At 36.7% G+C, this 27,160-nt stretch overlaps 1 protein-coding gene across 3 annotated transcripts in view; it reads right to left on the reverse strand.

Moving 5' to 3' along the window:
- The window catches only part of MTUS2 (microtubule associated scaffold protein 2), a 90,997-nt gene that overhangs the window by 30,723 nt on the left and 33,114 nt on the right, over positions 1-27,160 (reverse strand). For 2 of the 3 annotated variants that reach the window (XM_039323628.1, XM_039323630.1), the window contains exon 4: positions 16,596-16,807. In XM_039323628.1, coding sequence (XP_039179562.1) covers positions 16,596-16,712 — 117 coding nt within the window. In that variant the 5' untranslated portion in view covers positions 16,713-16,807. Of the gene's footprint in view, positions 1-2,403; positions 2,445-16,595; positions 16,808-27,160 lie in introns of those variants that run through there. The other variant, XM_039323631.1, reaches the window with a different exon arrangement.

Below are 27,160 nucleotides of genomic sequence, written 5' to 3' on the forward strand. Positions count from 1 at the left end.
AATCAGTGATAATTAAGAAGTCCAATCAAAGTCCAGACAAAGGAATGGAGTGGCAGCTGTTGCATGAATAAATAATGAATGTATCTATTGACATTCATAGTTATCCAGGGAAAATCAGTGTTATACAAATGTTTGTAACACGCATATAACATGGAGGAAGAATTCAATGACACATTGAACACAAAAAGGCCAACACAGTGCTAGGCTGCATTAACAGAGGGATAGAATCAAGATCACGTGAAGTATTAATACCACTCTACAATGCCTTGGTAAGGCCACACTTGGAATACTGCATCCAGTTTTGGTCACCTTGATGTAAAAAAGATGTTGAGACTCTAGAAAGAGTACAGAGAAGAGCAACAAAGATGATTAGGGGACTGGAGGCTAAAACATATAAGGAACAGTTGCTAGAATTGTGTATGTCTAGTTTAACGAAGAGAAGGACAAGGGGGGACATGATAGCAGTATTCCAATATCTCAGGGGCTGCCATAAAGAAGAGGGAATTAAGCTATTTTCCAAAGCACCTGAAGGCAGGACAAGAAGCAACGGGTGGAAACTAATCAAGGAGAGAAGCAACCTAGAACTAAGGAGAAACTTCCTGACAGTGAGAACAATTAATCAGTGGAACAGCCTGCCTCCAGAAGCAGTAAATGCTCCAACACTGGAAGTTTTTAAGAAGAGACTGGACAGCCATTTGTCCGAAATGGTGTAGGGCACAGGTCGGCAACCTGCGGCTCCGGAGCCGCATGCGGCTCTTTGAGCCTTCCCCTGCGGCTCCCAGCCTCCTCTGCCTTTGCAGAGAGAGACAGAGACAGAGAGAGGAATTGCGCTTCCCTGCTTCTCTCTCTCTCTCTTTCTGTGTGTGTTTTGTGTGTGTGTTGTGTGTGTGTGTGTGTGCGTGTGTAAAAAAGAGATGCACTCACAGTGTTCTCCGAGGAGCTGAAAAGCTTTCTGGGCGGAGCTCCTCCCTTTGCTGCGTCTCTGCAGGAAGCAGGAAGCAGGAAGGGCAGGAGAGAGCTAGCTAGCCCAGCTAGGCTGACTCAGGAATTCTGGGAGTTGAAGTCCATGAGTCATAAAAGAGACGAGGTTGCCTACCCCTGAGATTGTTGGAGAACAACTTAAAGGTTGCCAGGTGAGCAGCAGATAGGAGGGGGGGGAGAAAGAGAGAGAGAGAGAAAGAGAGAGAGGGGGGGGGGAGGGGGAGAGAGAGAGAGGAAAGAGAGAGAAAGAAAGAGAGTGGGGGAAGAGGAGTGGCAGACCAAGGGCAGAGAGGGAGGGAGGGAGAGAGACAGAGAGAGAGAGACTCTTGACATCTAAAATGAAGATAACACTGCATATATCCTTTTTTACCTTTGTGTGTATGTAATTTTATTCTCTTAAAGCATTCTCTTGGTGATCATTGTTTTAATAGTATGGATATTCCCAAGAGTCATATTTTTACTTTTATTTTTAATGTGTGTGTATATTTGTGTGTGTATACACACACACACACACACACAAACTCTCTCTCTCTCTCTCTCTCTCTCTCTCACACACACACACACACACACACACACAAAAACACCTATAATAAAGATAAAAAAGGATATATGCAGTGTTATCTTCATTTTAGATATCAAAAGGGTTTTGCGGCTCCCAGTGTTTTGTTTTTGGTGGGAAACGGGTTCAAGTGGCTCTTTGAGTGTTTTGGGTTGCCTACCCCTGGTGTAGGGTTTCCTGCCAGAGCAGGGGGTTGGACTAGATGACCTCCAAGGTCCCTTCCAACTTTACTACTACTACTACTACTACTACTACTACTACTGCTGCTGCTACTACTACTACTACTATTATTATTATCCTAGAAGCAAAATAAAAAAGAATTTTTTTTTCAGCTGACTGAAATGCAAAAGTTGGAAAAATTAGAGAATCTCATTCATAAAATTGGACTCAGTAAATACAATAATATAAAAGAGAAAATAATTCAGTTTTGTAAAGAGAAATATTTATTGCCAAGCAAGATATAGATTCTACAGTATACAAGGGCATGGTGGATACTATTTGAATCAAATAGATTGTAAAATAGGAAACAGAAGATGTGGAATTACAGGCAAGTCATTTAAGGCATTTCCAAATAAAGACTTTGAAATTGACAATGAATTATTGTGTCAAATATGTGGATTAAAATTAAAATCAAATAAAAGAGAAAGTTATGCCAGTGAGATATGACTTGGAGAACCTACAGTCAAAACATAAGAATCACATAAAGGATTAGGAAGTAAAGTATAGTGAAAGATCTTGAGGAACTAGGAAGAGTTGAGAGAAATCCTAAAAACTGAAGCAGAAAAAAACCCCCAAATTTTCTAAAGGAATAGTTTAAGTGGCCTACAGCGCAAACTATTATGATAGTAAGGTGACCAACCGACCTCTTTTAGGGAGGACAGTCCTCCTTTTGTAAGTTCTGTCCTCCCTCAAAAAGTGTCCTCCTTCATGTCCTCCTTTTCACAATGCTGAAGCAGAGAAATGTGACAAGAAGGCTTGCCCAGACCATTAGAGTTTCTCCAGCCAGAAGTTGAAGAGTTTGCCTACGCTTGCTTTGGAAGGCAGCTCTTCATGAGTAAACCTGTAGGCATGAGTAAAAGCACTAGGATTTATTTAATCTTTCTAGAAGAAAGAATAAGCTCACAGCTTCAGAGCCTGTAAAGTATACTGAGTCTGTCCAAACTTGCACATTTGGACTATAATAATTTAAAAACTATAGAGATCTTCAGAGCAGCAGAGTAATTAGACCTCCCAGTGAATGTCCCTATGACCCAGGATATGAATAAAGAGAAATGGAAAGAAATTGATACAAGGGTTCAATAATAATCTACAGCTAAAAGTTTGGACTATGAAAGTTTAAAATGGATAAAAGGTTTAGCCAAATTTGGATTTTATTTATTTTAATGCAATTTCAAATTAAATGAAATAAATGAATAGCATGTATTTCTGTGGGAAAGAGGACAGTTTGAGTTTTCCAAGAGAAATGATTTGTGGATTTTTCTACACAAAAAGAAAAGGATCTTCATTAAAGTGCATAAATTGAATGGGACTAAAAAGTTCAGAAAAAAAGAAAAAAAAGAAAGGAAAGACTCAATTTTGGCTGTTTCCCTTTTTAGACAAGAGGGTGGGGGAAAGGGAGAGGGAGTGGGAGAAAGGGGGAGGGAGAGAAGAGGCTATTATTATGAAAACAGGAAAAGAAAAGAGGAAAGATTACTAAATACCAGGAAAAGTGATTATACAAGAGATGTTACAAATGATGCTTGAGGATTTTATATTATTAAGTAAGAGATAATTTCACTGACTGGATTTGCTAACAAAGCCCTGGCTGAAAGTCTTGCAAATATGGAAGATAAAAATGAATAAATATTGGAAGAATCTGCAATACAAGTGATTAAAAAAGTTAAACAAATCAAGGAGAAATGGAGATACCAGAAAATAAGATGGAAATAACAACTAGAGAAATAAATGAAGACCTGAATGTGGCATTATTGGAAGAAATTAGTTTGAGACTGAGAGTAATTTTGGAGCCATGTGAGGGAGGCATTAAGGAGAAGCTCTAGCAGAAACTAGGGAATGGGAGAGGAAAACATGGGCTCAGAAGCAGGCAGGAAGCACAGGACCAACGCAAAATATGAAAAGATAAAAAAAATGTTTCAAGAGATATACCTGTGCACTTTGTCAGGAAGATCACAAAAGAACAAGTTAGTCAACAATTCTTCCACACCCAGGTTGCTGTTGTTGTTGTTAATTGCGAAGTCGTGTCCGACCCATTGCGACCCCATGGACAATGTTCCTCCAGGTCTTCCTGTCCTCTACCATCTTCTGGAGTCCATTTAAGTTCACACCTACTGCTTCAGTGACTCCATCCAGCCATCTCATTCTCTATTGCCCTCAATCTTTCCCAGCATTAGGTTCTTCTCCAGTGAGTCCTTCCTTCTCATTAGGTGGCCAAAGTATTTGAGTTTCAACTTCAGGATCTGGCCTTCTAAAGAGCAGTCAGGGTTGATCTCTTCTAGGACTGACCGGTTTGAACGCCTTGCCAGCCATTGTGGCCAAAGGTTAAGCTGGTTTAGGAGCACAAGATTTGTTCAAAACATCTCAGTCATGGAATGGGTCATCTCACCATGGCCAACTCACCACGGCCAACTTGCCATGAGACAACTCATCAGGGGACAATTTTAACAAATACAAAAGTTAAATTAATTTTGATGGAACTGTGGCCAATAATAATAAAATAAAAAAATTCAGTGCATAAATAAAAAAATTACAATAATTTCGACAAAAACATGATCATCAATGATAAAAGTGACTGAATGAAACGATCAATACAGCATTGGATTGTCCCATTACAAGTTGTCCTGTGGCGAGCTGTTTTGCAATGAGTTGTCCTGAGGTGCGTTGGCCGTGGCAAGTTGTCCTAGACCCAATCAATCACATCTGATTATTCAGTTGAAGACCAGTATGTAAAAAAGCTATTCAAAACAAACAATTCTGATTTCTTATGACAGATCAGTAGTATGATCTGGTAAAGAGCAGGAATTTAATACAGAGGTGGTAAAAATAGGCTGGAGCCCTGTAAGTTTGTAAGAGAGACAAAACCAGATACAAGTGAAACACTTTCTTTCTTTCTTTCTTTCTTTCTTTCTTTCTTTCTTTCTTTCTTTCTTTCTCTCTCTCTCTCTCTCTCTCTCTCTCTCTCTCTCTCTCTCTCTCTCTCTCTCTCTCTCTCTCTCTCTCTCTCTCTCTCTCTCTCTTCCCCCCCCCCTCTCTCTCCACCTTTTTCCCTCCCTCCATTTTTCTGGCTGCAGAGAAAGGAGAAAAAGCTGTCACTCGAAATTTGAACTGATCTCTTACAGAACAGTTTTGAAAGGGGAGCATGAAATTAACTAGAGAGCCTCAGGCAACTCTAGAGCAATAGTTTTTCCATTCTTGGTTTAAGGTATTTTAGCAATGACCCGAGAAATCTTTTTTTCAATCTGACCTGAAACCCTTGATAGTTTAGGTCAGTGTTTCTGAACCTCAGCCACTTTAAACTCTGTGGACTTCGAAAATTAGTCCACACATTTTAGAATAAAAGGCTTTAGAAAAACTGTTTTGGGTATATTGGGTAAATTGTAGCCTCCTCCTTAAGGAGATAACATTACATAATTTTTAAAAATAATGGCTTCTGTATGAATATTCTAAAATACCGGATAGAACTGACTCATTCATATTATGGAAGTGAAGTGTGTGCTATTGAACCCAGTGGAGTTTATTTCCAAAGAAGTGTGTAAAGGCTTATACTATTACTTATTGAATTCCATGTGCATTTACAGTATAGCAGTATGTAAACCAGAAAACCCCTTTTTGTTCAGGATAATTCTCAGGCACTTGAATGACTCAGCTGTAGCTGGGTCAATCCTTTCTTAAGCAGCAGAAATATGCACAATCAGCTTTGGTTTTCCGATTACACATATGCATAAAAGCAACTACTGAACTCAATAATCTGTGAGTATTGTGTACATACACATACATTACTTGGATGCCACTTGTTCCATTGGCTTATTCAGAAACACAAACACCTTTTCTACTGTACAGTCCACATTGTTCAAGGACATTTGCAAATGAAGCAATCATAGGATTGTTGTCAATCACAAGAGTTGCAGTCTGTAGTCCAATGTAACTGCTCTTTCCTTTCCTTTCCTTTCCTTTCCTTTCCTTTCCTTTCCTTTCCTTTCCTTTCCTTTCCTTCCCTTCCCTTCCCTTCCCTTCCCTTCCCTTTCCTTTTTTCCTCAGGCCCTCAGAGATACTTTCACTCCCAGTTACTAGGAAATTACACCACAACTGGAGGTGGGAAATTCACACACACACACACACACACACACACACACACACACACACATTAAGGCAACATCAAGCCTTCTAACAAAGAAAAATGAAGTCTTCCCAACATAACCCACCTATGGTCCCACGCATCCCACATGCTTGACCTATCCTTTCTATGATTTTGCCACCATCTTTTGTGCACCAACCTTTATTCTACTAAAAAAGTGTTACCTACAACAGTCACAAGATTTAAAGGCTTTCTAGGGGTTAGAAATAGAGGCAACATGCCTTCACTTCATTTATCAGAAGGTTCTTGGCAAGAATTGACCAGCTCCTACATCTCAGATTTCTGTTTGATAGTGCATAGTCTGCCATCTTGAAGATGAAGACCATATTTGGTTTCAGCTGGTTGCTGTTTACGAAGGATGGAAAGAAGTTGTATTTTGTTTTGTTTTTATGATTGCTTTTCCTGCTAAGTTTTTATATCTCCTTTTGGGTTGAGAATTTGATTGACTTCTTTGCTAATTGTTCGTCTTTTATAATGAATTTTGCAAAACAGCCACAGTGAGTGAGGAAAATGTGCTGAAAATCCAAAACCAAGATGTTTGTTTGATATTTTGGGGATAGCAGATGTTTGCAGATTTGCAGAAGTATTATTGATTTCCAGGATTATGAATGCAAAGTATAAAAATGGAATTTTAGGAAACTAATTTAGGAAACCTCCATACTTTCATCTCTGCTCGACAGATATAATTCAGGCTAGAGTATTTTCATACAAAGAGGGAACTTCAAACTTCTCTTTCATATAGAGTGATCACTCTATATGAAAGAGTGATCATAGTGAAAAGTGTATAAAATGCGTTGTAGTCTATTTATTGTAATGAAATCCATTTTTCTTCCATTTTTCTCACCTCAGTTTGTTACAAGACAATGTTAGGTTTCTTTAATTTCTGGAACTAAATGACTAGCAATTCTGAAGTAACTAATTTTTTTTATTATTACTATTGCCAAGAAATCCTATGTTACTTTTAAATTACAATTGTTATCTCTATCTTTTTTCCTTGTTCTTTTTTTTAAATTCTAGACTGAAAAGCTATTATATTGAAATATGATATTGAAATATGGACCATATGAACAATCTTTAGAAATTAAATGTCATAACTGACACTAATACTAGGGCCATTCCTTCAGTTGGATAATATGACCTCAGATTCTAATTTAGAGTTATGAAAGATTTATGATCATAATGCTGGCAATAAAACGAACTTTTTAAAAAACAACAAACCTGCAATATCATTCAGAAAGATTAAAAACAATACTTTGGGCTCTCCTAATGGCTGTGAATGAATAGCTAGTGGCTATCTAGGGATTTCAACAAAAAATACCTTAATATTTGTTGTTGAGTGGGAATGTTTTCTTAACATCTTGAGATATCCCTCCAACCTTTCTGAAGTAAACTTTTCATCTTGAGCAAGGGCAAAGCAAAATATTGAGGCAGTTTAGTACTTCAACATAGGAAGAGGCAGAAGCTAACAGATCAGCAGAATTTAGCAAAAATTACAAAGTGAATTGCAGTTTTTCAGTTTTATGTGAAAATAAGTGAAACCGGTCCAGTGGCTCTGATGTCTCTTTGTAGACAACTATTTGACTTTCTTTCAGAATGTGTACAAGATATTAATATTACATAGACATTCTGTGGCTCCAGAATCCTTTGTCTCTCTTATGCTGATATCACTTTAGGAATTGGAGAAGAAGCCTATAACAATAATAGTAATCAAATATCCTCTTCTCTTCTCTTCTCTTCTCTTCTCTTCTCTTCTCTTCTCTTCTCTTCTCTTCTCCTCCCCTCCCTCCCCTTCTCTCATTAGCTGGATAGCTCTGTCAGGCAGCATCATTTGATGGATGCTTATCTTGTATGAAAACAACGTGAGTATTCCTAACTGGATTTTTGTTTGTAGAATTTTTTCTATTTATACTAATCATTTTCATTTTCACACCAGTGACTTGTCACATCTTGGATTAGAAAAGCTCTGGAAAATTATATTATTTGTATATTATTCTGCAATATGTATAGTAAATATTGGATGTTAATATTCATGGTTATTCAGGGTTAATACCCAGGTTCTTTAAGTTAAGTGTCTATGTTTCTTAGTTACATGCTGCTTGATTAGCCACTAGTATAGTGAAATAATATAAAATATACTGCATTTCCTGCTGTTTCCCCTCCCCAATCCATCACTATGTTTCCCTTGGGTTCTGCTGTCATAACAAAATGCTGATATGCACAAAACAAATGGCATTATCTAATATTAACAATCTAAAATAATGTCATTCTTTGCACCCTGCAACTATGGAATTTCGTTATTGGCAGAAAGTTTTTAAAAGTCACTAAAAGCTTTGCAATAGCTGGAAGTATATCAGACCAATATTTCTGTCCATTGGCAACCATAGACTCTAGGTCAGTGATGGCTAATCTTTTAGAAACCGAGTGTCCAAACTGCAATCCAAAACCCATTTATGTATCATTGGGTGCCGGGTGGGTGTGGCCAATTGGGTGGGTGTGGCCAGTTGGGTGGGCGTGGCTGCATTGTAATAGCAGACTGGGTGGGACTAAAAAGTTCAATCAATCAATTCCAACTTTGCAAGATCTTTTTTTTCCGTGAGAAGTTGAAATTGATTGATTGATTGAACCCTTTTTTTTTTTTTTGCACACGGCGGCAGAGATCTAAAGCCAAAAGGTTTTATAAAACCCAGCTGAAGGCCTAGGACTGGGGTGACGGCACATGTGCCCACAGAGAAAGCTCTGCGTGCCACCTGTGGCACGCATGTGATAGGTTCGTCACCATGGCTTTAGGTGAAAGTGAGGCACTGAAGTTGTTAGATATTTTGGTCATGTAACAGAGTTAGCATTCAGGTAGTCTCAAGTTATTGCTACTTTTGTACAGAAAGTAGAAATATATGAAGAAAGAAATGTATTAGACATCTAGTCTCTAAATCTCATAAATACCCATTTTTCTAAAAGTCCTATGAAAGTTCAATAGAATTTACTTCCAAGAAAAAAACTAGGCTGTTAATGAACTACACAATAGAAATCTTTTGTGCAAACTTTACTGAAATTAATGTGTTCAAAATAATGCCTACTGGATTTTGTCTCTCAAAACATTATTCAAGTGACCACATTAGAAATAAAAAAAATGAGTTAGGTATTTAATTAATATTAAAAAGTTCCTTTTAATGAAATAATGAAATTTTACTCTCATAATGAACTTTCACCCTCATAATGAAATTTGCTGTTAAGAAATTTTAAAGCTAAGGCCATATTACATGAACCAAAATCATGAAACCATAGCGGCTTTGCTATCAAACATACAATAGTTCTGTGTGGAGACCATATCAGCCATACTTCAAGGTGCTGCACTATATCTATCTGTTCAATTATCTTTCATCCAGTTTATGCACAGTACGTCTATAGAGAGAACCACTTTCTGCCCCTTTTTTCTTTGTTGATCTGAACTAAAGTTGCAGCAATAACCTACAATTTGAAAAAAATGGGTGAATAGAAAACCCAACGCACTAGCCTGAAATTGGTTTCTTTGTGGAAGTTTTCTCCTGGTTACCCATCATCAGATCCAGAGAGAAAAATATATAGATGATCTAAAGAAGAAACTGTCTCAGTCTGACTGATATTCCCCATCCTCCATCAGAAAAAATTGGTTAAGACTGTGAAATTTTCAGAAGAGAAAATTGAATGGTGACTGGTATTGAAGATAACTGAACCAAAAGACAAATGAAGCAGGGACTGGATGAATGGGAGCTACTATAATCACTGGTGCTGAAGGAATCAAAACCATAGGTAAAAATAACTCTACAGCATACAAAGTTACCCCCAAAAGGCCACTTATTTAATTCAACATATTGTAGACTAATATGTTGAATGATCCAATATGAACTAGTGGATCTTTAAATCTCAAGGCATTTAGAGACCAATATGGTGTACCGAGTCCCCAAAAATCCAGAGTCCCTCTGAAGTACATAAAGTTAAAAGTATGAAGGAAGAGGTGGATTTAGTGGAAGGCCCAAGATGCATTTAAACAAAGACTCTGAGTGTATAATAAAATATGTATTCCTTTTATTGTAAAGCAAACAGGATCTGTTGAGTTGATTTCTGAGGCTCAGGACCAGTTCTACCTGTATGCCAGTTCTTTTCCTGTCTTAAGTCAGGCATGCATATTTTAGCTGCTTGCATCATTTCAACTTCCCCTTCCTTGCATTTCAACTTTATATTTCTTGCATTTATTCTGTTGGCTTGTTGGCTGTAATCAGCCATCTGTATCCCTGACTGTAGGCTTTTCTTGAACTCGGTTGGCTGGTATTTGCTGTTTTAGAATGTCCCCACTGAATAGCACAATTTTATTTGTGCTATTTTTAGACTTGGGGCTATACAGGTTCACATTTTGAGTGGGAGATAAATCTTCTACTCTGGGGACGTCATCCAGCAGCTATTTTCCTGATGCGCATTGTCTCTTGGCTCTAAGAGCCTAGCTCAAATTTTAACGTTTCATCAATAAATACTAATAAACTTGATGTATATTACATGTATGTATTTATATCACCCAGAGTCACCTTATCGGGGAGTCAGCAGCATGTAAATTTAAATAAATAAATAAATATTTCATATATTAATATTTATTTGATATGTTTACATTTGCCTTTTATGCCAAAGCATCTCATAGCGGTTTACAATAAAACAATATTAAAATCCTAATTAAAATATACTTTAAAATAGTGTAAGGCAACCTACAGTAGGAAGCTCAAACATACACACTGAAAAATTCTATAGGTGCTGGATATATTCCTCCAATATTTATTCTGGGGGGAGAATTGGTTGAAAAAGGTGAGCTGGCTAAAAAGGTGGGCCCCATCAAAGAGAGTGCATTTTTACAAACAGCCACTAGAGGGCACTCATCACTTCTCAGCATACATAACAAGATTGCTTCAATGACCAACTGTGTCTCTAAAAGTGAAGGGGACAGATATTTGTAGCTGTATATATTATTGGGAGCAATTAAGGACACATGTATATAATAAAAACACCTGCATTTTGAAACTGAGATCTCTGGCTAAAGAACATAGGCAGTAGGAAGAGCTGCATTACCATTTTACTGCAATGTGGAATGAGTTGAAATGAAGAAACCAGAGAGAATTTCAATAATCAGGTGCCATCTCACTGAAACATCTTGACTGACTAGCTTTGGAAGACGGGCATCTTAAGCTGACAGTGAAACCGAATCCCCAGGAGCAAAGTGAGTTTTCTACCAGGGCTTTGCCTATTTATATGATACATCATTCAGACAGCTGTTCTGCCATGTGTAACATGGCTAGATATATAACATCAGACTAGAATAGAATTGTAAAGCAGGCAACCTCCAATTCCCGTCTCCCATAATTAAATTAAGCAATTCTGTCTGTTATTCTGTAGAATAAATTGAATTTTAAAATAGGACAGTAAGTAATTATGCTTCTCATAATATTACGTGGATTTATCTATTGTGCAAGAAACAAACTCAATCAAATAATTTGGGTGTTTATACATGTTTATTTGGGCCTTATAGCCGAACTAAGAATCTTGGAATATCTTGAAAATGAATTGCAGCCCAGTGGACTTAATTCAAGATGAATATGTTTTTTGTGGCATATTTCAAACAAGCATATAACATTATATTTTGTATCAGTTGAAATCTCTAAATATTTTTGGAAAATGCTACTGCAGTAGCAACAAGCACTAATTAAGCTATAAATTACTTCCAACTTTCCCAGGAAAGAGCAGGACTGGGCTAGAACATTCCTTGCCTAGCAATCTGGGGGCAACATCATACAGTGAATCATCTCTTTCTGAGCAAACATTTCATTGTATCCTGTGCAGAGTTACACTTGTGGGATGGGTGGTTATATAACTTTGATAAATAAGGGCAACTTAATCCAGAACATGTTGTACTTTCAGTATCAGGTCCAGCCAATCATTTAAAACAGTCGCAACGTCAAGTAAGAAAGGCATAATAGAATTAATTATTGTCAGTACATCACCAAGGTGTTTGTCAAGACAGCCAAAGCATAGAATGTTATTAATATCAAAATATACTTTTTAGATATGTTCAAAATAAAAGAAACAGGCAATGCTAAGTATATCAGATGCTCAGTAAGATGGGAAAATGATAACAAGTAATGAAGAAAATACACAGCAATTCTGCTCCTATTTTGGCTGCACCAACCATCAACTAAGTGTGATGAGCAAACTTAAGGGCCTCTATTGAAGCTTGAGACTGGTAGAGGCACAGTACTTATTTTTAGAGCCTGGGATAGATCAATTACATCCTAGGGAACTAAAGGAACTTGCTGATTGCTGTTCTGAATATTTTTATATTATTTATTTATTTAATCAACATGGACGCTGTCAGACTCTCAGTTGATTGTGAGCAGCTTGCAAATAGACATAGAAAAAGAATAACAGAATAAAGAGAATTGGAAGGTCTTCTAATCCAACCCCTGATGAAGCAAGAGACCCTATACCATTTCAGGACAGTGGACAGTAACTGTCCAATCTCTTTTTAAAAACCACCAGTGAGGGAGCATCCACAACTTCTGAAGGCAAGCAGTTTCACCAGTTAATTGGTCTGTCAGGAAATTTCTTCTTATTTCTAGGTTGGTCCTCTCCTTGATTAGTTTCCATCTACCCTTTCTTGTTCTGTCTTCTGGTATTAGAACTAAACAAAAACTAAATTTTAAAAATGGATCCAGAAGAGTGAAACAACCAAATGTACCCTACACCAACAAACACTAAAAAGGCATTGAGAAATTCTGGACAACTGGTGAAATGGTAATGGCAGGAAGAATCCAAATGTTAACCCAGGGAATTACTGACTAATCAGTCTGACATCAATAGTTGGAAAGATTCTAGAACAGAGCATGAAGCAATCTTGAAAATACTGTAAATATGAGAACTCAATATAGATTTGTTAAGATCAGATATTGTCAGCTCAATGATACCTATTTTGTTCTTGTTTTATTTCACTTTTGTATGTAACTCCCTTAAAAGGTAATTGCAATGTTGTAATGTATGAAGCTGTGAAACTAGAATGAGAGCTTCCCCAGACCAGACAGAACCATTGTCTAAACAATATGAAACTCTAATCTTAAGGCTGAAGAAAAAAATAAATAAAATGGCCAAAAATCAATTGATTCAAAAAGGGGAGAGGAAGAGGCTTAAGTTTAGAATCAGTCCAAATTTATCCACTGCACAATGAAAGCCTTTTCACTGAAGATTATGGACTGTAATGATTACTGTGGTAGATAATTTTTTTTTCAATTTCCAATCCAGTTTGAGAAAGAATCTTATTCAACTAGTTTCTTTGTCTGAATGAGAAGTAGAACCTGGGTTTGCTTGCCTCTTTTCTGGCACCTTAATCACTACACACACACACACACACACGCACGCACGCACGCACACACACGCACGCACGCATGCATATACATGGTACACAAACACACAAATCTATACATACATACATCTAGCAAGCACATGTGATATATATGTCTTCTTTGTTGTTGTTGTTGTTGTTGTTAATTGCGAAGTCGTGTCCGACCCATCGCGACCCCATGGACAACGTTCCTCCAGGTCTTCCTGTCCTCTACCATCTTCTGGAGTCCATTTAAATTCACACCTACTGCTTCAGTGACTCCATCCAGCCATCTCATTCTCTGTCGTCCCCTTCTTCTATTGCCCTCAATCTTTCCCAGCATTAGGCTCTTCTCCAGTGAATCCTTCCTTCTCATTAGGTGGCCAAAGTACTTGAGTTTCAACTTCAGGATCTGGCCTTCTAAAGAGCAGTCGGGGTTGATCTCTTCTAGGACTGACCGGTTTGAACGCCTTGCAGTCCAAGGGACTCGCAGGAGTCTTCTCCAGCACCATAGTTCAAAGGCCTCAATTCTTTTGCGCTCAGCCTTTCTTATGGTCCAACTTTCACAGCCATACATTGCAACTGGGAAAACCATGGCCTGGACTATGCGCACTTTTGTTGGCAGGGTGATGTCCCTTACTTGTCTTACTTGTCTATAATGAATCAACCCATCCAGGACATTTTGCTACTATATAGTTCCTAAATGAGGAGATGATTTTTCCTGGAAGATTAGAGTTTTATAGGCAGGCCTGGCCTGACAGTTGATGAAGTTTTATGCCTTGAGTTCACTAAAGTATCTGACAAAATACTCATAGTGTTCTTAATAGTGTGGTTAACAAAATGAGATCTAGATGACTTATCAGTTAAATGAATACACATAACTGGCTTGAAAATCACATTCAAAGCTAGAAACAATTCCTCAACAAATTGGTATGTCAGGAAATTCAGTTCTGACTCCTTTTGACTTTTACTGTTTTATTAATGGCATGGATGAGAAATGGAAGAAATGCTTATCCAATCTTTAGATGATGGCAAAGTAGATAACATAGTTAATGTGCCAGAAGGTAGAAATAGCATTGAAACCAGTCTTGATGGGTCTCAGAAATTGACTGAATAACAGAATGAAATTTAATGAAAGAAAAAGTTAAGCACCTAGGCAACAAAAAGTCAATGGTATAGTTATAGTTTGGGATAGCAATAAAAAATTTGAGGAAGATTGTGCAGCAGTTTTTGATTAGAAGATAAAGATGAGTCAGCAATGTGAAATGGCTACAAAAATGTTTGTCCCCTTTTGAAGAGATCCTCCCTGGATCCAAGGATTTTGAGTAGCCACAGTTCTACTCTCCAATCTTCCTTTTCTAGGAAGAAACTATTGTTGAGACAAGAGGCAGAGCAGTGTTCCAGAGACCCTTATTACAAATTGGTGATCCAGTAGAATCAAAAATTGATCTCACATATGTTGCCTCCCAAAGTTTCTACCATTATTGCAGATACATATAAAAAAAATCCATCCAACATTTCAATGTGATTTAAACAGTTTGATTATTCACAGCATACTGCAGGAGTGTCAAACTCGTGACGCCATGTGACGTCGCACAATGTATCGGGCCGGTTTTGCCATTGCTGGCAATGGGGTGGGTGCGGCTTCAATATGATGAAACTGGCCCGCGGGCCGGCAGTTTGACACCCCTGGCATACTGCATCATGACACAAGGAACAGAGTATCTGACATTAAAAATAATCTACAGTAAATATAAAGTTGTATATGAAACATATATTGGGTTCCTTATAATTTTAGAAAGCAAGTGCTGTATAATTATGTGAATTAAAAAAATACCTTATGGTACACATGTACAGAAAATTGTAAATTATAATTATGAGATTTTAAAAACAAACAAGCAACACAAAATATCTGACTCCAACCAGGCAAATTCTGCCTGACCCATCATCCTGAATAACTACTTTCCTAACAGGTGGTGGCACTGATATCTGCGGGATCCATTGTAAATCTTCTTCATGTTAAAATATCAATAACAATAAAAACAATCATAACTGCAACAAAACATTGTAAAGCTTAAATATTATTGCCCAATTTACCCCAGTCAAAAGAACAAGTTAAAAGCTCAGGAAGGCATCATTTGCTTACCTACCATGTAATTTTAAGTCCATTGCCAATAGATGTCAGTATTATCACATCTAACATATAGATTTCACTATGAGTTTAACTGTGCTGCTTGACAACCGGCCACAATATTTCTTCACTGATTCTCAAAATAATATTTTTTATTAAAATATTTTCTGCCAGTCAAAATGAGTATGCTGTATTGTAATGTTTAGAAATTCATGTAATTCTGCTTGTTATGTCTAGCATGTGCAGCACCAAGGCCAGAGCACTCAGAAAGTTCTGCATTTCCATTCTCTCCCAATAGAGCATGTGTGTGTGTGTGTGTGTGTGTGTGTGCGCACGCGCACGTGCACGCATGTGTATGTGTCTGGGTGTGTGCCTGTGTGTGTGTGTGAGAGAGAGAGAGAAAGAGAGAAAGAGAAAGAAAGAAAGAAAAAGAAAGAAAGAATACACACATACACACCACAGTAATTCATTTAAAACACTTCTTCTGGGATGACTTCTCATATATCTAATATTAAATAGTATTTTCAGTACTATTTTAAACATTGACTCTCTTTTTTGCTAGAAGGTTGAAACACACTATTAGATTATTGGAGAATATGCACAACAGTGCACGTTCATATAATATTGAGAAGAAAGTGCCTGTCATCCAAATAAGTACAGTTTTGTAAATATCCATACAAATGAAGTTCAGGATGATTATTTAGAATGTTCATGTACTAATAGAATATTCTGCCAATAACATTATTTTCACACGGACAAAGCAGGCTTGGCAGCCAGTAGATGCCTATCTTCAATGATACTCAATTCTGATATCCTAATATTGTTATAACAGCTGATGGAAATACAAATTAAAGACACAGCTATTAAGACTTTGCTGAGGACTTCTGTCATGGTCTTTTTAATTTCCAGAGAAATTCTGTTGAGATCTGTACTTTTGGGTATGCATCCAATATATCCCGGATTATGTACACATTCTGGTCTAAACAATAATGACAGAGGGCCTGTTGTCTTATTCAAAATTGTTTCTTCTAAACTGAGTCTCCTTACCTTTTCACCTCTCCTAATAACTACTGATGTAGACCAAACCACATTAATATTACATTCTTCTGCCTTTGCCATAACAAAATACCTGTGATTTCTCAAAAAGGTGGTTGGTAATGTACGGAAGCCATTTGTTGCTACTTACCTTCTGAAAGAAAAACTGTGTTGTTACAACAAAGACATCAAAGCCACATCTGGTTCTCTTAAGTTCTTCTTGGACACAGTTGAGTTTTCTGACTAGTTCATCACATCTGTCCTTCATTTGTTGGATGAACTGCCGTTCAGGCTCTCGTGTCTGCAAATCTGGTTTTGCAGAAAATCCATTTCTTGGAACAGAAGACTTTTGTTTAGGATGTCCTGCAAGAAGCAATAAATATCCAACACTGTAATATATTGTTTTATATGTAAGAACGTAGCTATTCCCAGTCACTAGGTGGCTGAGCTGAAAATAAATCTACCTTTTACGGTAGACACAAATTAAGAAGAGACTGGTAGCATCTTTTCACATAATGAATTTTATTGAAAGACATAAACATCCGCAAACCTGCAATTTTTCAATGTGCAATAGTTAAGCTGTTCTGTCTGATATTTTTCTTTCTTAAACAAGAAAAATATCACCGTGAAGAAGAGTTTTGTGTTGACATGCTTTCCACCTTTTTTTCTTTTATAAAGGAATATTTATTTCCCGTACATTGGTAGCAGTCTCTGATGCTGCTGTTGCAAAACTTGCCAAGAAAGAGAAAGAGATTCTGTAGCAACAGCCTTGGACAAAGTACTCCTAATCCTTCACTTACAACAGTCTGCTAAGTGACTGTTCAAATTGACAATAGAACTGAAAAAACTGACTTGTGACCGGTTTTCACACTTATGACCATTGTAGAAACCCCACGGTCACATGAACAAAATTGAGATGCTTGGCAACTGACTCATATTTAAGACGGTTGCCATGTCCTGGGGTCATGTGATAAACTTTTGCGATCTTCTGACAAGCAAAGTCAATAGGGAAGCCAGATTTACTTAACAACCGTGTTACTAACTTAACACCTGCAGTGATTCACTTAACAACTGTGGCAAGAAAGGTAGTAAAATAGGGCAAAACTGACTAAGCAACCATCTTGCTTAGCAACAGAAATGTTGGGGTCAATTGTGGCTGCATGTTGAGCTTTGAATAGCTCATCATCATTGTCTTGCAAATCTTTACGATTCAAGTGCAGTTTTCAATCTTTTTCATAACTCTTGTATTAAGCTTCTACAAGAACAGTCACACAAAACTCTATAGTACAAGTTCCAAGGGTGCTTCCCCCCCTTTTTTTTTTTAAAAAAAGCAACTGGATTTTCTTTTCTTTCTTTCTTTTTTTGAAGATGTTTTGCTTCTCATCCAAGAAGCTTCTTCAGTTCTGACTGAACGGTGGTGGAGGGGGGGAATGGAAGGATTTCATGGGAATAGCAGGGGAGAGGGAATATGACGGAATTTGGTGGGAATGAAGGAATGGTGATGGGGAATGGAAGAAATCCTTCCATTCCCTACCATTCAGTCAGAACTGAAGAAGCTTCTTGGATGAGAAGCGAAATGTCTTCAAGGAAAAAACAAAATCCAGTTATCTTTTGGGGAAAAAAAAGTAGCTTTGGGATCACCAGGACCTGGATGACTGAGAATCTCCATAGACATCTACGTTAGAAGCTTCTTTACAATCTCTTGAGCCATGCTGCTGACTTTGAGGCTCTCTTCTTACTCACATTTTAGATGCACAGTTTGCATTGCAAACAAAAAAAAATGTTCTTCTTCTCTTCCATGAACACCAGGAGACAGAAATAACCGAGAACAAACTAGGCAAAGGGGTACATACAAATATTATATTGACATCTATTTTATTAAACTGCAATGCAACTATTGAAGTTAAAATGTTAATGGAGCACCTATGTTTAGTTTTGTTTATACTGATTTATTTCACACATCCTGCTAATCAGGGAATCTTCTAAGTTCCTTCACCACATGTGCCCTGTTTTTTAGCTGGTTGTTCACTGAGAATTTAGCATTCCTAAAAATAAAGTTTAACCAGAATTCAATGTTGTTGCAGTGTGGATATCTTTATGCCTTCCCCCTATTTGCCTCCCCCCTGCTGCCAATAAGTGTTCCATTTACCACTGAGCATGCTCAGTCCTAATTTAACTGCTTCACAGTTTCAGCTTTAGGCTTTTTCTTTAAATATCTTTCTATCTTTACTTTGCTAAACCGTGATGTTTTCCCCAATCTGTCGATGCTTTCTTCTTGTGTGCAGATGGTGCTAGTATGATTACCTAAGTCAGGGAACTCATTTCTGAACATCAGAAATAAAGAGATTAGGGGTAAACACAGAAAGGAATCAATAGAAGACTTGGATGCAGGCATTTTAAAAATGCGTTTATCTGTCATATCAAGAATATAAATATTGGTGCTAGTGCTGATATAAGGGTTTAGAATTGGTCTTTCTTCCAGAAAAATCAAAGGCTGTTTCAAAGACTTTTCAGATGCTGGAAAATCACACCATCAAGCTTATTTCTCTACAATTAGCTATTTGCATGAAACCCTGCAGAGGGGATTCAGATAAATGCTATATAACTCTGCAGTATCTTCCTGAAAGGCTTTGTGTGAAACTGTATTACAATAATCACTTTACTGTCCAGATAATCAGTTTGATGATTAGTGATACCTAGTTATAAAAGGAAAGTAAAGTTGATTCGTATTTGTGTATCTAAAAATTACCATTACCAATATTTCTGGCAAGCCCCCTGATGTTAATTGCTAACCTTTAGACTTTGAAAATATAATACCTCGACTTACAACAGTTCATTAAGTGGCCACTCAAAGTTAAAATGGCAGTGAAAAAAGTGATTTATGACAATTTTTCACACTTATGACTGTTGCAGCATTTCCATGATCATGTGATCAAAATTCAGATGCCTGACAACTGGTTCATATTTATGATCGTTGGAGTGTCCCAAGGTCAAGTTAACAATCTTTGTGGCCATCTGATGAGCAAAGTCAATGGGGAAGCTGGATTCACTTAATAATCGGATTACTAACTTATTGACTGCAGTGATTCACTTATCACCTATGGCAAGAAAGACTGTAAAAAGGGGCAAAACTCACTTAACAAATGTCTCACTTAACAACAGAAATTTTGGGCTCAAGTTGAGGACTACCTGTAAAAGAAATGAAATAGCAACCAATATGCTAGAAAGCAAAGCAGCATTATTTCTTCTTTAAAAAGGCTTCTGGATCCTGCATGGGTATCCTTAGAAAATAAAATTATTTGAATATCCATCTACCCAGCCTGAAAAAAGACAAGGGAATGTCTATGGAGATTCTCAGTCATCCAGGTCGTAGTTATCCCAAAGATGCATCTTTGGGAAGACAAGGGAAGCTGCAATGGTAAGGATCATATGGGAGGGAAGTAAAGTAGAGCAAAGAAACCATCTTAATATCTTGTTTTCAGTTAAATGAACATTTTCCTTTTGGCCTTGATGAATGAGTATATCTTATTCATTGCAGCCATTTTGTGGAGAGGTCCACACCAGGTTCTCAAAAATTCCCAGGTGCTCACTGGCTCAAAAATGCTAACTAGCTGTGTTCTAAATTACATAGGGACCTTTCATAATTATAAAAGCTCCTTAGGAAAGAAATTAATTTTCAGTGTATGAGGGGCATAAGCCACAAGCCATTGGGAATGGGGTGAAGGTGGTGCTGAGACTAACAAACACATTCCGTATTTTCCTCTCACAGAGAGGAGTGAACAACTGTCTTTGGAAAAAAAAAAACTGACTAGCTTAGCAGAAGAGTAATTGCATAGGCAGGCAGTTACACTTACCTGAAGAGAAAAGAGGGAGGGGGAAGAAAGAGATGAGGAGGAAAAATGTTTCTGTTCCTGAAAGAAACTGTATTTTCATTTTTCCAAAATATTACAATGATGCAGAAGACCACTGAGGTTGCAAATAAATGAGTTTATGTTGTACACCACTGTCAATAATAAAATTATATCACAAGAGTTTCACATTTCAAGGAATACACTGGCCTTGTTTCTACTAATACAGCAAGCTACTTTAGTTTTATTTTTTTTTAAAATCACATATACAAGTCATAATATGCAGCCTGAGTCCTAACAGGCCTAAAATATAATTATTGCGGAACTGAATGCTGGTGGCCACATCAAAGCTTCTGTGGCTATTTTCTCCTCCTCCTCACAATAATCTGAAGTGCTCACAGATGTTTTCTAGAACTGACGTCAGTGTTCAAGGACTGTCATGGGACTCAATGACTTTCCACAGGCTTTTGATGAACTGCAGGTGCCAAATAGCACTTCTGGTGAATTTATCTAGAAATGGGAAGGTGAGAAAACACTCTGAAGGCCTGGAAATTCTGTCCAAAGACATTTTCTGAAATTGATATTTACACTACACTAAGATTATATAGTTGTGGGTCCCACAGAAAACCTTCAGAGAGTAGATAAGAACTTTTTTCCAGAATGGCAGTATTACTATTATTCAAACATAAAAATGTTGCCTAATGGATGCTTTTAGTAAGTTTTAGTGTTTTATAGGAAGTTGGTGATTTTAGAAACAAGTTTTATTAAAATAGGATTTTGTGTAGGACCACACCTTGAAAGATATGGTTGTTTTGAACAATTTGGGACAAATGATAAATATGCTGCTCCAGCTATGTACTGTTCAGTAAGTGCATAACATATAAATTGATTCTTAATAAAAGAAAAATTCAGGTATTGCTAGACCTGTAGGAGGCTGGAATGAGGAATATCAGGTATTGCTAGACCTGTAGGAGGCTGGAATGAGGAATACACTCTAGTTTTACTTTTAGTATTTGCAATGCACCAACTCTATTTGCAATTTTTGTGCATTGCTTTTGGTTGCATATAGTCTTTCTGTGATGAAGAGTTTTGGATGCCACTTATACAGGGCTCTGGGTTTGTCCAATGAACGAAGAGTAGGAATGACTGGAATTACAATGGCAAAGCTGGTTGCACCTCTCCACTTCTCTCTCTATTCATTCAGATACTGGATACTAATTTCCCTTCCATTTGAAACCCAATGCAAAATAGTATTTTATTCTTGTCTGATACACCCAACTTTTGTCAACAGTGCATGCCTTCAAGGCAATGTTGACTCATAACAACTGAATTTTCTTTGCAAGATTTTTGAAGTGAATTACCATTGTCTTCTTCCTATTGCAGACACAGACACAGAGACAGAGATAGAGACAGAGAGAGACGGAGATGGAAACAGAGACAGAGACTGGCCCAAGTTCACCCTTGATGCCTAAAGTTGCAAACAGTTTTCTAGTGTGTTGCTTTAACCACTCCACAAACTGGCTTTCTTTGTCAATAGAAATGACTTCTAATAAAAATAATTAAATCTGTTCTGATATCAAATGGCCCAGAGATATGTGAGAGGTTGATTCAGAATCACTAACAACTTGATAACTAAGTCAAAAAGTTAAACCTCTAGCCCAGGGGTGTCAAACTGCCAGCCCATGGGCTGGATGCATCATGCCAAAACAGCGTCCATCCCATTGCTGGAAAAAAAGTCACAATACATCGCGATACATCATGTGACGTTGTGAGTTTGACACCCCTGCTCTAGCCTGTGTTTTCTAGACACTAATAAGCACTTGTTAAGGTGTAATGGTATGTGGGAATGACCTTGGGATATGGCAGAAGAGTCACAGCCACAGCAATGATTGGATAAGAGGCAGCCTTAGCTTGCAGTAGGAATTCAGTTCAGATGGCACCTTCCCTAGCTTTTTGAGTTGTAAAGGTGATAGGAGAAATGTACTTCCAGACTTGCAAGAATTTGTTAATGTAAAGTAGAATTAGTTCAACTGGGCCTGCTTATTGTCTGAACTACCTTGCAATGTAGACAATATGTTGTGGCAATAGTGGAAGACAAACAACCTTGATATTAGTTCTGTTGCTTTTGCTATACTTCGGATTCAATTAGAACTGTTTGAGCTTTTTTGCAATATCTTCTATTGTTAATGTTAGGATGATATGGATAGAAAGAAATAATAATTTTTAAAAAATGAAATATGCTTTGTATCTAAAACACTAGGAATCCAAGAAACATCAAAGCTATTCAATAATGAGGTCAGTGAGTCTATTTCAGAGTGACTTCCTTAGGGACTCCGCAGCTAAATTGTTTCAGATTTAATTAAAGAAAATTCCCTGAAACTTTGTCCAAGTCTTCCAAATCCCTACAGCCTCACAATATTTGAACTGAATACCTTTAAATTGTCTTTCTAAATGCTCTGAACTGTCCTTGTAATTTAAGTTTTGTGAGTTTGTCCTTGTGGATAAGCTTGAGCTTCTCTATTCATCTAGCACTAACAGAACAACTCAGCATGCATATTGTCTTACCATTTTTCTGCTTCATATGGAGAATCTACAAAATACAATGCACATAGAATGATTCTGAATCTTTTTATGCAGTGGTGAAGTTATGAGGAAGGATATTATTTAGGGCACAGGCATGATAATTGCTTTAGAAATGCTTTAAATTGTACCCCACATAGATGTTAGAAGATAAGACCATTCACGCATGGACAGACATATTTTTACTGGAAGCAGGTTAGAAGCCCCAAATACACCAGACAGTCAGAACAATGATTTCCCGGATATTTTATGGTAGCCAGATAGGAAAAATGATAAGGCGTTTGTATTTTAATCGCATTTTTCTATGTGTTTGGAATAGTCACCTTTTGCATCGTTCTTTCCAAACCATTCTCAATCTCATTCCAATAATCAGTCTAATTCTTATCCAATTATTAATTATATTGAATTATTTAAAAAAGTAAAAAAATAAAAAAATATTAACTATCTTTAGATACAATATCCTCTTCCTCCTTCTATATAATGAGGGAGGTCTTGAAATGACACCCGTATTATTAATAGCCAAATGTCTTTCATACTTGATTTCTAAACTTCAGTGATAGCACCTCAAACATTTCTCCGGTCCAGATGTTAATTAATTAATTAATTAATTAATTAATTAATTCATAATTGAACTTCTATGCTGTCCATCTCACCATGGTGACCCTAGGCAGCTTACAGTCATGTAACTAAAATACAGTATAAAATGTATTTAAAATAAATAGGTGATAAAATAAATAAAAAACGCACCTTTAAAATTCAGTTGAAATTAAATTAATCAAGATGGGAGGAAGGGAGCAAAGTGTGCATGGGGATGAGGTGGGGTCTGTCTAATCCATTAACCACCTCCAAGATGCCACTCTCCTATTGGGAGTGCATTTGGAATAATCAAAGACAGAAATTAAATAGGGATTTTGTGGAAATCTCTCTCTTTTTTTTCATCATCATGAAAGATTGCAGGAATGCACTTCCTTGTACTTTTAGTACACAGAAAGTTCTTAAACATATTCAAGAATCCAGTGATATTGTGATATTTGGAAGCACACGTAGGGCTGAATGTACCATACAATGAACAATAGAGGGATCTAGTATTTCTAGTCTTTAAAAAAAAGAGAGACTAAGGGTGATATGATAGCAGTCTTCTAGTACTTGAGGATCTGTCACAGTGAAAAGGCGGTTCACCTATTCTCCAAAGCACCTAAGGGCAGGATAAGAAATAACAGGTGGAAGATCTTTAAAGAGAGATCCAGCTACAACTAAGGAGAAATTCCTGACAATGAAAACAATTGATCTGTGGAACGGCTTATCTCTGGAAGTTGTTGTTTCTCCATCACTGGAGGTTTTCAAAAAGAGACTGGACAGCCATTGGTCCAGAATGTTATAGGGTCTCCTCCTTGAGAAGGGGATTAGATTAGAAGACCTTCAAGGTCCCTTCCAATCCTATTATTCTATGTTCTGCTTAGCTCATCAGGCCCAATAGTATAATCATTCAGCAGTTTTGCAGAGATCAAAATTCCATGAAAGTTGTCAAGCAATTGCAGAATAAGTGCCTCCATTGAAAATTCCTTAACTATAAAAACAAAAGGAAAGTATAACAATTTTCCTATATAGTAGTTGGCGAGAAACAGCTTCTTAATATTTTCTTCATCTGCCCTTCCCATTTTTCTGATCCCATTGCACAATTTCCGTTAACAGCTGGACCACCTCTCTTAGATTAGCCAGCATACAGAAAATACTTTGGTAAAGGAGACATTGCAGTACCATCATATTTTGATTTCCATCCTAATGTGCATACTGTTTGATGGATACTGACTCACTTCAGCCACTTCAGGTAGTGCATAGCAGCATGGTTCATAGCTTGCCAATTGAGAAATGGGTATTACAAAATGTAATGTGTTCTTAGTTGTTTAAATAAGCTTGATAAACTGAAAACCATCTGTTTCTCAAATGTCCATAGAATGTCATCTATCAGACCCAGACTTCTCTTACTAGTCTAATAAATTTGTATTTGTAATACATTGAATGTCCAAATCAGTACATCAGTTTTGAGCTACAATATTTTCCTTGAAATAGAAAATTGTCCAATCCAAGCTGAGGGGTTTTTTTGTTCTTAAAATGAGATGTTAGGATTATTTTTAAAGTGTGCATTCCACCAACATTTTCTAAACAGCTCTACAGAAAATGAGCATCTGCTTTAAAATGCTGGCATGTATTGTCCTGCTATTATGCAATACAGCTGTCTCTCCTTTTTTGCTGTCATAATTTTAAAAAATAGAGCAGCAATTTAAACTGTTTCATCTCTGGCATTTTGAAATAAAACAACACTCCACTCAAATAATAAACTTTTGCTGCAATTATATATTTAGTCACAGAGATCCTCGCCCAGAGTTGGGTATAGAATATATTCAGATTGGTTTGTTTCTTTTGGCTCCCTGACAGTTTCCCCATAAGTAGCCCAGGTCATGCTGAGAAGCAACATTAAGCCTTCAAAATGGCTTTCAAGATCATTTGGGAGATCAGTCGCACTCAATTCAATCTGTCATTTAGAACTATTGTAACAAAGGTACACACTTGTAACAGGGCGGTAGTAGTATGAATGAAAAATAATATCATGGAAAGCCTAGGGAGATGGCCAAGATGGTTAGATCTAGTTTTCAGAAGAGGGAAAGGTTGAGATTTCCTTTAGTTAAATTTAAGTACCTTAGCGTGCAAGTGAAGACCTCATCTGAAACAGTGGATATGCTTCCTGGCAGACCTATGCTACTAATATTGTTTCCACTTACATTCTATGTGTATATTTGCATATAAACCACTTAGCTTACTTAACTTGCATGCTAGCAAAGTAATGCTCAAAATTCTGCAATCTAGAGTTCAACAGTACATGGAACTAAAATTGTCAAATATAAATGTGGGATTCAGAAAAGGCTGGGTACCTAGACATTGCTAGTATCCAATGGATAATTGAAAGGCAAGGAGGTTTTAAAAATATACCTATTTCTTCTTTATATATTATAGAACAGTAGTGACTGGATACGCCACATCAAACATGATTATCCTGTGAAAAACTGGATATATCAAATCACAAGAAAAGGTTATAAAATGATCAGAAAACAATAATTAGAATGAAATTTGAACATCTAAATGGTTCATAACTGGGAAAGGAATACACCAAGGTTATAAATTGTCACTTGATTTATTTATATCCAGAATATATGATAAATGTGGGAATAGAAGAAACAGAAATTGGAATTAAAATTGTTGGAAGAAACAGAAATAAACTTAGATATGTCAATGACATATTTTGATGGCTGAAAGCAAGAAAGACTTAAGGAATCTTTTGTTGAAAATAAAAGAATAGAATGCAAAAGCTGTATTTATGCTATTGAACATTGACAAGAACTCTTCATGATATTCTGCATTAAATTATGTAGTTTCACAATTCAAATAATATAGGCTTTTAAAATATAAGCTAATCCATTAATTGTACAAATTTTCATTATATAGGGAAGGAGGAGATAAAATTTGTAAATGCCTTTCCATGCTATTTTTATTTGCAATTATTTTTGTGGAAACATTTAAGCATTAAACATTTAAACTTCCAATTATCTCACTAACTGAAGAATAATTTTAGTTCATTAAAGTGTTTTTATTGAGAACTCTTACTAATAAGTGAAATCAATACTGCAGTTTTAAGTACACATGCATATATTCAATGACTTTTTCATTTATTGTTCACAGTTACCAACCTCGTGTCTCCACCTGTGGCGTTTTAATTATGTAGAGATATAGAAAACAATATTGCAGTTAAATGCAGGGACTGCTGACAAAGTACTAAAGGAAAAGCAGAACACAGGCTTGGACATGAGCCAAAACTCAGGATTTATTTTTCTTCTTATATTATCCATAGAAAATACAATGCCTTCTATTTGACAATATAGTAGTATATTAAAAAAATAACCACAGGTAAAAATGTTGTATACTATGCACAACATGATAGCATTTCTTAATAAATTAAACTCATTTATTTCTGAAATAAGTTCCATATTTTAGACTTTTAACAACAATGTCCTCATTTTTAGAAAAAAAAATTGTTTGTTCCATCCAGAGATAATCTGATACAATTTGCTTTGTCTGTTCATATAATAAACTTGCTTACTGATGCTTGACTGTCTGAGATTTAATGTTTATAGAGTTTGTGTTCATGCAGGGCAACCTAAACAATAAATAACACTTTTGCTTTTCTTCTCTCTCATTTCCCCTAATCAATCAGAATAAATTTATAACTTTAATA

Source organism: Crotalus tigris, unplaced genomic scaffold, assembly GCF_016545835.1.
Source record: "Crotalus tigris isolate CLP2741 ecotype Arizona unplaced genomic scaffold, ASM1654583v1 scf7180000024280.1573445, whole genome shotgun sequence".
NCBI lineage: Eukaryota > Metazoa > Chordata > Lepidosauria > Squamata > Viperidae > Crotalus > Crotalus tigris.